Source organism: Polypterus senegalus, chromosome 15, assembly GCF_016835505.1.
Source record: "Polypterus senegalus isolate Bchr_013 chromosome 15, ASM1683550v1, whole genome shotgun sequence".
Classification (NCBI taxonomy): domain Eukaryota; kingdom Metazoa; phylum Chordata; class Cladistia; order Polypteriformes; family Polypteridae; genus Polypterus; species Polypterus senegalus.
The window spans coordinates 105,120,307-105,132,643 of NC_053168.1; the positions used below are offsets into that span (position 1 = coordinate 105,120,307).

General features: G+C 39.5%; 1 protein-coding gene across 1 annotated transcript in view; it reads right to left on the bottom strand.

Annotated features, from left to right (window-relative positions):
• Positions 1-224: 224 nt before the first annotated feature.
• Positions 225-12,337, bottom strand: part of LOC120515335 (KAT8 regulatory NSL complex subunit 1-like) — a 69,931-nt gene continuing 57,818 nt past the window's right edge. The window contains exons 9-14 of the mRNA XM_039736165.1: positions 10,830-10,975; positions 10,633-10,751; positions 10,467-10,548; positions 10,085-10,197; positions 4,724-4,940; positions 225-760 (exon numbers count right to left, since the gene is read on the bottom strand). Coding sequence (XP_039592099.1) covers positions 338-760; positions 4,724-4,940; positions 10,085-10,197; positions 10,467-10,548; positions 10,633-10,751; positions 10,830-10,975 — 1,100 coding nt within the window. The 3' untranslated portion in view covers positions 225-337. The remainder of the gene's footprint in view (positions 761-4,723; positions 4,941-10,084; positions 10,198-10,466; positions 10,549-10,632; positions 10,752-10,829; positions 10,976-12,337) is intronic.

The following is a 12,337-nucleotide window of genomic DNA, read 5'->3' on the forward strand; positions in this document are numbered from 1 at the left end:
AATATTTAAAGTAGGAACTGGCATAAGACATTACATTTTGAAACAGACTGTAATCTGCAAACTGGACACAGAATTCTAAGGTGTGAAGAACTAAATTTGACTCTACAATCGGTTTAAATAGCTAAACTCTTTAAGTGGTGCCCATATATGCATATTAGCCTGAGAACATGGTAGACACATTCATGAGACAGCATTCAAATGAAAAGACAGACAAAAACAACCTGCTGGGTATATAGCTTTATGTGTAATTTTCACACGTCTCCCTCATGATACAGTAGTTGTTTGAATATCAAACACATACAAAGCAGCTAGAACAGAACACATGTGTGAGCGGGCCTCATCTGTCCTGGGCTGTCATTTCTTCAGGGTTGAGTAAAGACCGCGGTGAAGCGGCCAGTGGCGTGGCACAGCACCCTAGGTCCACGCTGCTCTGAGGCACAGCAGGCTCTGGAGGCAGGTCTGAAAGCGCACTGGCATTAAGGTGCAGCACAACACTGTGCAGGCCGCACCGTGACACAGAAGGGCTGGGTGGGGTGGCTGTAGGATCTGCGCTCACCAGCGATATCCCTGAGTCAGTAGCTTCTGTCTGGCTCTTATGCAAGTTGTTCAAGTAGCTGCCACCCGAGCTCCCTGAGCTGTCACAGTTTGTCCTTTGATGCCACCAGAGCTCATGAAATGTCATTTCCTCCACCTGATTTTGCACCAATTTTAACTCTTCTTCAGACAGGGGAAAAGAGCGAGGCTCCCATGGTAGTACTGTCTACAATGTGGGAAAAGAAGAAAATCGATGTTTACATTTGTGGATGTGCACCAAAACAAAAATAAAATGCATATAACTCAACTATTACATAATTTAAAATGGCTCAAAAAATAAAACAAGTATAATGAAGCCAGATGCTACCTGCTTTAAGTCAAGGCCATCAAAGCAAATTCCTGGAACATTTCTTACTTTCTCTACATGTTCACTACTTCCTCTCTTTTTGGCTATTTGTGTTTGTGTAATTACTTGATTCATCGTGTCTACAATGTCTTCATCATTATTTTTGTCAATAACTTGTAACATAACATTTTCTAACCTACTTAATCCACATAATCACAAAGGGTCCTGGAGGATTCACCTGTAAGTATCAGGCAGAAAACTTGCTCACACTTGCTCAGTTTTATTTCTCCTACCTTTTCCACTGCAAACTCACCTTTAGTATTTATTGATTTTTTAAACTATTCCTTAACACATCTCATTACTTCCTTTGCTGCCGTAATTTAAAGACATCATTACAACTGCTGCTACCACCCTTTCAGAATATAGCCACCACTCTTACCAAAAATGGCTTAAAAAGAAAATTAATTCTGGTAAAATATTTGCAATATGTTTTTTTTAAGTATTAAATATTACATTCTGCATATGTTTAACATTTTCCCCCAATATATGTATTCTAAACAATTAAAATACAGACTTCATTTATGAATGATGTGAAAACTTCCCGATCAAAAGGATCAATCTTCTAGCAACCCTACTTACTTACTAGAAAGAACACTCCACACTGAGTTAAAAAGGGAGGATGTGACCTGCAGAGGTTGGGCAGCAGTCCCCATGTTTATCGCATGAATTGAAACACACTGATACACTGTGAGAGGCTGAAGGGAGTCATACACCTTTACTGATGCAATACCAATAACCCCCCCAACTGAAAGGGTTGCAGCAGCTGTCAGTTTCTTTTCTACTCTTCCTATCCTCACAGACAGTAAATCCAGCTGCCACTTCAGGTGTTATAACAAGACCACCGCCTTCTCTAGGGTATAAGTTTGGAGTTGAGACACAAAAATGTCGTCTGGATGAGATCTGTTTATGAAGAAAATTAAAGTAAGACAGTCTTTTATTTTAGCAGAGGAGTCAGACATATTAGTGAAGCCCATATCAGAACACTTTGAATGTTTCAGTATGTAATGAGTTTGTTTTGAAAATTGAGGTTTTTACTTTATTAAATAAGACTTGTAATATTTAATGGTGTTTTATTTAGATAAGATGTATCTTTTACATGAATAAACTTTGTGACCAAGACCACAGCTATACTACAGGGCTTATAATGAAAAACTACAATTGCTTTTAATCGAGCGCATTTAACTAAGAATTTAGCAAAAAAGGTTTGGTTAAAATAAATGCAGGCAGAGAAGAGGGGCACAGGACAAGTAGTGCTGAGAAGCAGGCAATTTAGCTTAACAATAATTTCATACTGTCAGGGCAGATATAGGCAGTGGCGTAGCTCGAGTTCGTGCCGCTCGGGGCGGTGCTTCAATCCGCTGCCCTCCAACATATCTGATTACGTTAACCTATTTAAACAGACGTATAGAGAAAAACTAAGATAACTTTTGCATAGATTTATACATATATAGAGAAACAGCAATAATTTTTGATATATAATTATTTATAAGCATCAACTAGACAAGAATATATAGTATAGACATACTGATAAGCCGTGTTCTAATTATTAGTTTAATATAATTACGCTGTGAAAATGAGAACCAGTGTAGTGTGCAAGTGATAGGTGGGGATGTTTTCTGCGCAGAGCACGAACGCATTCGGATTGATAAGGGAACAAAATTATAAATTGGTTGTTTATCTTCCTAGAAATTATTATCGGTGTAATGTTTATGCTTATTTTTCTTATTGCCTCATAAATATAAACTGCTTGTGTCTGTTGCCTTCACAGAAGGGCAGTCTGAAAATAATTTTTGAAGCATTTGTGGATACAAATCACAGAATTTCTCTTTTGTCATTTATGTGTGATATTTTTCCAAACCCTACCACTTACACATGAATTGTACTGAGCCTTTTGACCAATAATGCCATCCCCAAAAATGTGACGCCAGGGGCGGCCCATAGATAAAGGAAGACAAGTATTCTATAGGCTAGGGAAAAAGCTACAAGTTTCAGAAGACATTGTTGACCAAGTAAGAGATAACTGTAGAAAAGGAGTCTGCCAGGTCTATTTTTTTTTTTTTGAACTAACAGCTACCGTAATCAAACTAAGCAGGAATAAAACAAAAAAAAATTAACACAGCATTGAATTCTGAGAGGCAAACAAGCATGTTAATGTAGAAAACTTGGGAGAAATATGCACAATGTATAACAAACATTATCAAGAAGTGTTACCTATTTTGTTTAAACTCGGATAAGCTAACCAGTGCACAAAAATGTGAAACCGGGGGTTTGGGGGACTTATTTAACTCATATCTCATAACAGACAGAAGATCAAGACCAAAGGTAAATTCTCAATCACACGATTTTTGTCTAATGTCAGTTACTGAAAAAAGCCATCAAGCCACAGTATAAAAGAAAGCACCAACTGGTGCGATGCAAACATATATTCAGCTGTGGAAAGAGATGGATGTGAGGCAGACAACATGCCTGCTTTTGCAACGGAGGGATAATGCAGGTTTGTAATACAAGAACATAGTGCCTGCTATGAAAATGAGAGTTACGAAAACAAACTGAAAACTATACCACACTGTGAAAGGACAAAAGTGAAGAGCCAGCTATGATATGAAAATGCAAGGAGATCAAGCCTGCATTATTATGAAGTATCTATTTAAGAAATGCCCGATTTGGATTAAGAAGAATGGACATTTTAAATTACACAGTCATCTCTCTGCTGGATATACTGAAGTAAAGCTTGCTGTTTCAGACACTGATTTGAATTGTTCAGGTTGTATCTTTTCTTCTACTTTTGACTTTTAGTATTTAATGCCCAATTTCTGCAAATAAACATAAGTAATCAAATTATGGTTTGAAATATTTTTTCAATGATACCTTCCATTTATTGATCAGAATTGCCCTATTGTGCTTGTATGAATGATTTATTTGTTTTAACCTTTCAAAGGTAGCGATCTGGAAATAAAGCATCACATCCATGAATTCTGGTAGGAATGTAGCAGTTGAAGTGGCTTCTGATCTTTGGTAAGGTATTCTGTAGTGTAGCCCTTTTTGGGGAAGTGCCCGGGGGTAAGGATCCCTTGGTCCTTGTAAAGCTTTTCTTGCTTGTTCTATTTTGAAGCTAAGGCTGCCTTGGCCATATCGCTTACTTTGATCTGTGTGTTTGAGACATGAGTGATGCATGGATGTCACACAGGTAAATAATACAAGGGTATTCATGTAAATCACGGCTAATAATTTAGGCATTTTAAGTAGTAAATTGTCCACCAATTTAAAAAGAACCTTAAAGATTAAAGTGTCTTTTGTTGACACTTTCACACTGCAAACCACTTTCATCTTTATTTTTCTTCATTTTTAAAGAATTTGTATGTGCTTTTCTAAATCCTATGATGTCTCAACGTCCATATTGCATTTTGAGGAGCTCTGCTAATGTCTTTACCATATCATGTTTTCAATATCTGAACACCACTGGATGTACACATCATGTTCAGACTGTCACCTCCATTAAATTTCATTGTTGAACATGTTCTGCTCTCAAGACTGCTCACACAGACCAAGGCCATATTCAGTTTTTCAGCAGCTGGGGTATTTCATTCAGTAATATTTCAACTGTCTATTAGAAAACCATTCTCTTAACAAGTGATGTCTGAAGGACAACAAGAATGTTATGACATCCAAAATGATAATAAAAATCATAATAAAGGAAGGCTCACAATTCAAATGAGCTTCAAATTAAAGTATCACAACATGGAGCCACAACAGCGCTTCAGCAATTTCACTTTGTTTACTTACTAGAACCTCCTCATCTGGTATGGATGACATTGTGTCCTCACTAAATGAAAGTCCTCTGCTCCGCTGATCCCTGGTATCAGGAGGGCTCTGAGAACACAAGTAGGGTGAATCACTTAGAAGAACAGAAGTCATCTCAGGTGGAGAAACAGGGTGTGTTGGACCTGCATTTAGCAGTTGCGGCTGTGGTGTGAGTCGACCTTCACCCTTGTTAGAGGACCTGAAAAATAACAAGCAAGAATGGAATGTCATTTATGAAGGCTGAGGTTTGATCGACTCACTTGAGACATCAGGATGCATCTCACAGGCCACCACATCTAGGACAGACTTTTCTAGCTGGCATAACATTCCAGAGCCTCTGATACAGAGTTTTCCAAACTGGTTATCACAATGCAACTTGGGAGTGTCGCAAGCTTAATGCCCTAATTTTTTTTATAACTTTCAATACAGTGATCCCTGGCTGTATCGCACTTCGACTTTCGTAGCTTAACTCCATCAAGAATTTTAAATGTAAGCATATCTAAATATATATCATGGATTTTTCACTGGTTCGCAGATTTCTGTGGACAATGGGTCTTTTAATTTATGGTACATGCTTCCTCAGTTTGTTTGCCTAGTTGATTTCATACAAGGGACGCTACTGGCAGATGGCTGAGAAGCTACCCAATCAGAGCACGTATTACGTATTAAATAAAACTCCTCAATGATATACGATATGCTTCCTGTGCGGTGCTTCGCACACTTAAAAGCTCTAGCAGCACGTATTGATTTTTGATTGTTTGCTTTTCTCTTTATCTCTCACTCTCTCTGACATTCTCTGCTCCTGACGGAGGGAGGGTGAACAGAGAGGCTGTTTGCCTAGAGGATACGGATGCTCCTCTCAAAAATGCTGAAAGACTACCTTCACATTGCTCCCTTTTTCTTGCAGCTGCTTTATCGCGGTGCTTTGCATACTTAAAAGCCCAACAGCTCGTATTGATTTTTGATTGTTTGCTTTTCTTTCTCTGTCTCTCTCTCTCTCTGCTCCTGACGTGCACTCCTTTGAAGAGGAAGATTTGTTTGCATCCCTTTAATTGTGAGAAAGAACTGTCATCTCTGTCTTGTCATAAAGCACAGTTTAAACTTTTGACTAAAGGGTGTTCTTTCATGTCTAGAGGGCTCTAATAATGTTAAAAAACGTATTTAGAAGGTAAACAGGTTTTCTATGCTCTAACTGCAAAAATGTTAGATTTATAAATAAAGAATCCTACTTCGTGAAAATTCATTTGTCGCGGTAGAGTCTGGAATGGATTAACCATGATAAACGAGGGTTTACTGTATACAACAAATAAATCTTCAGCAGGGTTGTCTTATTAGCCAAAAATTTAGATTTGAATATTCATATAAAAAGTACATATTAGAATAAGAACACAGCTTAAATATTCTGAGTGCTACACACATATTTGTATCATATGTGCGTTTTATACTTCTTACTATTAATATTTTTACTTTTTTGCAAAACATGAAACCATGACTAGTGCACAGGTGAAAACAACAACCTTCAAGCAAATGTGACACTTAAGAACAAAGCCCTTCACAAAAATGGTATTCTATGCAAGCATAAACTGATATGATCAAAGAGAAAGCAGAATGGAGCATAGTTCCAATGAAATCTTTGTACCTGTAACACACCAAAAACCCAGAAAATATTTTTTGGGATTGGCCGACCATGTTAAACACAGTCATTAATCATGTTTTTCTTTTTTTATCAGTCTTTTGAAAAAGAGCAGGTGCATGACACAACAGATGTATGGGACCAATGTTGATAGGTGACTTAATATTTCACAGGAATGCCAGGTAAGGGCTGAAGCACATAACCTATAAAACTAAATTAACTCAGTTTCTATCTAAAGAATGTGAAAAACTCATAAGTGAATCACTAAATGTAAATATAAATATGACTTTTTCACTACTCCTTTTTTTATTTTATTAATTTTATTGAAATCACACATTCCATACAAATAAATCAATTTTTACAAAAATAAGATCGAAAACAAATTAACATCCACCCCTGAGAAAGACAGCTAAGCCAGCAGAGTAAAACTTAAAGCTAGTAAAAACAAGTAAATAGATTAATTAATAAGTTAATAAAAATAAATGGAGAAGAAAAAAAAAAGAAAAAGAAAAAGAGGAGAGAACCTGCTTCCTTGGTGCTTTAAAAGCTTATTCTAAAATGTTATTGATTAGATACTGCCAGGTTTTGAAAAAGTTCTGCACAGATCCTCCAAGTACAAATTTTATTTTTTCCAGTTTCAAATAGTATATAACAGCAGTTACCCACTGACTTAGAATAGGAGAGTTAGGATTCTTCCAGTTGAGCAAGAGAAGTCTACGTGCCAATAGTGTAGTAAAGGCAATTAATGTTTGTTTGTCCTCCTCCACTTTAAGCCCACCAAACACAGCTGTTAATGGATTAGAAGGGATTGTGACACCAAGGCTGTCTGATAGGCATTTCAAGATTTTGGTCCAGAATGATGTTAATTTGGTGGATGTCCAGAACATGTGGCCCAGTGAGGCTGGAACTTGACTGCAACGTTCTCAGGTTGGATCTTGCCCTGGAAACATTTTTGACAATTTTAAGCGAGACAGATGTGCTCAATATATCATTTTGAGTTGAATAATTGTATGCTTTGCACATATGGAGCTTGAGTGAACTCCCCGCATTAATACCTTCCACTCCTTTTCTGAGATGTTGAGTGAGAGATCCTTTTCCCAATGTCCTCTTGAATCTTTGAAAGGGAGGGAACTCTAGTATGGTTTCATATATTGCAGAAAAGCTGTCTGAGTCCTCAAGACTGATCAATATTTTTTCCAGCATAGAGGTAGGTGGGAGGTGAGGAAAATTGGGCAGGTTCTGTTTAACAAAGTTTCTAATTTGAAGGTAGTGTCAGGGATGCCAGGGACACCGTGAGGGACCGGATGTGGGTCTGCGCCCACCCTGGATCACATGGGGCCCGCCTTCCAGGTTGCTTTGGGGGCCATGGGTTAAGGGCATGGAAGCCCCACCCTGCAGGGGCCCGTGGCCACCGCCAGGAGGCGCCCCAATGTCTTGGGGACCTGTTCCCTCAGCACTTCCGCCACACCAGGAAGTGCTGGGGGGAAGATTAGGAAGGACACCCAGAGAGCTGCCGGGAGAACAGCCGGCACTTCCGCCGCGCTGGGGCGTGGCCAACGAGGGAATGCCGGGAGCCACCTGGAGCTCATCCGGGAGAGAATAAAAGGGGCCGTCTCCCTTCATTCGAGGCTGGAGTCGGGTGGAAGAAGGACAAGGCATGAGAGAGGTGTGGAGGCGGCCCGAAGAAAGGCGTTTGTGAGACCAGGACTGTGTGTTTGGGGGTGTTTTGTGCACGGAACTGGGTCTAAGTGACCATAATATTGTAAATAGTGTAAATAATAAACGTGTGGTGGTTGAAGAACAACATGTCTGCCTGTCTGTGTCCGGGTCGAGTCCACAGTAGTAAAAGAAATGTGTTGCTGGAAGGTTAAATTTGGAGTGTAATCATTTGTAGGATGCAAAGATGTGTATGTACAGATCTTTAAGTGATTTAATCCCAAATGTTTTCCAGGCAGTTTTCTTTAAATTCAGTAGAATATAAGGATTTACAGTAGTCTCTAAATGTGTGCATTATATTTTTATGGTCAATGATTATTATCTCCGTTTGTGTTGGTGATTGCTGGGATTGCATTGTGAACCTTTTTGCTTGTGGATTTGTTGAGCTAAGATCTTATTAACTTTCTCTCCATGTTCATAGTAATAGATGTCTTGATTTAAAAATGAGTTGTTCTGTTTCTTTAGTTGTCAAGGGGTTGAGTTCTGAATGCAGAGCCTGCCATTTCCTATGAAGAGCCTCACTTGGACACCTGGCATGTTCTTGGTCTATTCTAGTAATTTCGTTAATTAGCTCTAATACCTTCTTGGTTTCCAAATTATTTCTGTGGGAAAGATGTGAGATAATCTGTCCTATCCTTACTTAATAAGTGGGTCTCCCGTAAAAATACTATTTTAGCATTTAGACCTGTTAGGAGAGAGTATATTTTCTCTCTCTTTAATTAGTGATTCAGGCCTTTAACATTCCAGCTCACAAAGTTAACTGTCCCATCATGGAAACATTGATTCTGAATTTTTGATGTCCTTATGTAGTTTTAACTGAAAGTGAGACAGCTTTCACCTTAATTTCCAATTTTCCCAGGAGTTATTGCCATTAAGCTTATTGTTACATTGGCACTTATCATTATAAGGATTAAAAGGATAGATCAGATATAGCTTGCTCTCTTTCTCTCCCCCCCTAGTTCCACCACCCCCTCACTACTCTACTTCTAAAATATAGCTACATATGCTATACATGCAGAGGCTTAATAGCCAGTGGTGTTGAGCAGAATTTGTAAAACCTGTGGGTCACCATGAAAAAGGTTTGATAAGCACCACTCTAGCACAATATTAACACAAAACAAAGATTGGGTTAACATCCTGTTCAAGCACTGTGCACTGAAGTAGCAGGAAGAAATATCAGCTTCGGCAATGCATGTTGTGAGGTAACAGATACAGTTTGAGGGCTCCTGTGTTGTGCACCAGTCCAACAGTCATTTTCTGTAGCATGTCAGTGCCCTCCATAACATTTAGGACAAAGACACATTTTCCCTTGATTTACCTCTGCTATACACTTTAAAATTGCAAATCAAACAATTCAGAGGTCACTAAATTACACATTGAAGACTTTCATTTAAGGTTATTTGCACACACAAAGTCCTACAGAAATGTCACCCATGTATTTCAGGGCAGTTGGGAAGAAACCCTAGAGAAGACACCTAATGACCACAGTTCCTGCCTTGTGTATTACAATGACAGGTGGATAGCTGTACAATCAAGTGAAATCCAGAGACTTTTAGGAGTGTAAAGGTTTGTGTGACTGGTGTAACACAGGTGCACATAGTCTAAGGGCTTAGCGGAAGGTAAGCAACAGAGACAGGGGTTAATGAGTCGTACTAATACCTTCTCTCCCTTTTTTGCAGACCTTCAGAAAGAAAGGCTAAAACTCCACCTACTTCTGGGATTATACCACGCCCCTCCTTCCGACCTCACTTAACCTCCCTGTCTCACCTCTTCCTCTCAAGAACATATAAAAGGACAAACCCGACACTTGTCAGTCAGTCGTTATTGACTCATTCTTATATGACTACTCTTGGCTAATATAAATTGCTACTACATTATACTGGGTGGACTCCCCAACTCTTTGTTTGTTCTGCTTGTCTTTTTTCACACTGGATAAGGTGCTGTTTGCTAGGGAAACACTGGACAAATGAGAGCAATCAAAATGCTCAACTCACCGGCCACCTCTGCGTTGTGAGGAACTCAGGGCCCAGCTGCTCCACCGGCTTTTCTCCCGCTCTTCACATGGTTGGTGCCGGCTTAAGTAGGCCTCATCTGCAGTATCTTCCACCTACAAGTTAAAAGGGTATCACCTAAAGACTTCCATACTAACAAATTTTCAGTTCTATCCATGTGTTTCATGTACAGTATGTGGAGGGGAGTTCTAGAAATTATACTGCAAATAAAAAAACATTAATTGTAGGAAATCAATTCCAACTCCTATTTTAAAAGCCTGCTGTCATTATAGAGATGCTGAAGAAATCACTGGATAAGCAGACAACACAATGCTCACTTGTTCTGCATGTGTTACCTCTGCTGCAAAATGACTTGGTCCCTCACCTCATCCGTCTCTGGGTATTCATCCTCTTTTTCCACATAAGTGTCTGGTGGCAGTACATTATCACAGTTCAAGTGTCTCCAACTGTAACAAACAAAAAAAAGAGAATAACACAAGACAAACAGAATGAGCCTGCACAGACATTGCTTTCTCTGTGAAGATGCTCACCTGGGTGTTAGGATCTCTTTGTACTGCAACTTCTCAAATCTAGCTCCGCCTGCCATTGACATTGGTATAACGATGTTATTAATATCAAATGAATTCTCCACTCTCCTCCTTCGGTTTGGCTAAATAATGAAAGAAAACACAATGAGACAACATATGCAAGTTTGATGCTTTGAACACAGTCCAGATTCTACACTCACCTGAGAAGACGCAGCAGATGGAGAACTCATCACTGGATCCCCAAAGGCAACTGCTGCAGGCTGTGGCACTTCAGGAGAGGATTTGGGAATGTAAGGACTGAGGCTCCCAGTGCCCCTCTGCAGCTTGTCTGTGCGACTCACACAACCTGCCAATGACAGCACAGTTAATAGCTAAATATGCAATACTAGACATTAAGCCCGTTATAATAACGGGCGCTAGAACAGTAGTGCATAAACATTAGTAGGAACAGTCTATATAAAATGACAAGGGACCTTGTATGCGGCTGTAATATGCGTCACTGTATTGTGTGCCTTTAATTTTCTCTCTCAGTAATACTGGTTTGTATTTCCGTAAAATGCCTATAATTTTGTCGGACAGTAATACGGTGGAACCGAAGAAATTTCCCCCATAGGATTGTATGTAAATACAAATAATCCGTTCTAGACCATATGAACTGTATGTAAATATATATTTTTTTAAGATTTTAAGCACAAATATAGTTAATTATACCATTGAATGCACAGCATAATAGTAAACTAAATGTAAAAACATTGAATAACACTAAGAAAACCTTGAACAACAGAGAAAACTAACACTGCAAGAGTTTGCATCTTTTTTTAATGAGTTTTAAGCACAGGGAAAAAAATGAACATTTGAAAAATCCGTAATCTAATAAACAACCAAGAAAAGTAACATTGCAACAATGCACACGTGCACGCCTGTGTGTGTGTGTCTGACTCTGTCCCGGGCCTTCGTGCGTGCGTGTCTTGTCCCCCATGCAGGCCTGCCTGTGTGTGTGTGTGTGAGTGTGTCTCTCGCGCAGGCCGGCTTGTGTGTTCGTGCGTGTCTGTCTCTCGGGCGGGCCTGCCTGCCTGCCTGCCTGCCTGCCTGCCTGCCTGCCTGCCTGCCTGCCTGTCTGTCTGTCTGTCTGTCTGTCGCGCACACACACCTGTGTGTCTCTCTCTCTCTCTCTGCACACACAGGGAATGCACAGGAAGAGACTGAACACGTGCCGTGTGGCCCCGTGCATGCGCACTTCACCAGAAGACACACACGGACACCTGGACGCACACAGGGGTTTTATTAAAGAGGATGATAGTTTGAGTAAATTAGAAGAGCACTATGTTGTACACATTAAATTAATTTTAATTAATTTCTTCTGTTGCACTCAACTAAACTTGCCTTAACCATACACTCAGTGGCCATTTTACAAGGTACACCTACCTAGTACACCAAATTCTGCCCCTGTATGTTAAGTAGAAGTAGAGATTCATCACAAAAGATGACATTTTTCTTATTTTCAACTGCTCAGCTTAGCGGATAACATGCACAGGACAAATACTCTTCCGCACACCAAAATTGTAAAGAGTTGTAATTTGAGTATCCATGGTATTTCTATTTGCTTGAATGAATCTCCTCAGACCTGTTTCAAACACAAAGTGTTTTCACCCACAGAACTACTGCTTACTGGATGTTTTTTGTTCATCATACCACTTTCTGTAAGCTG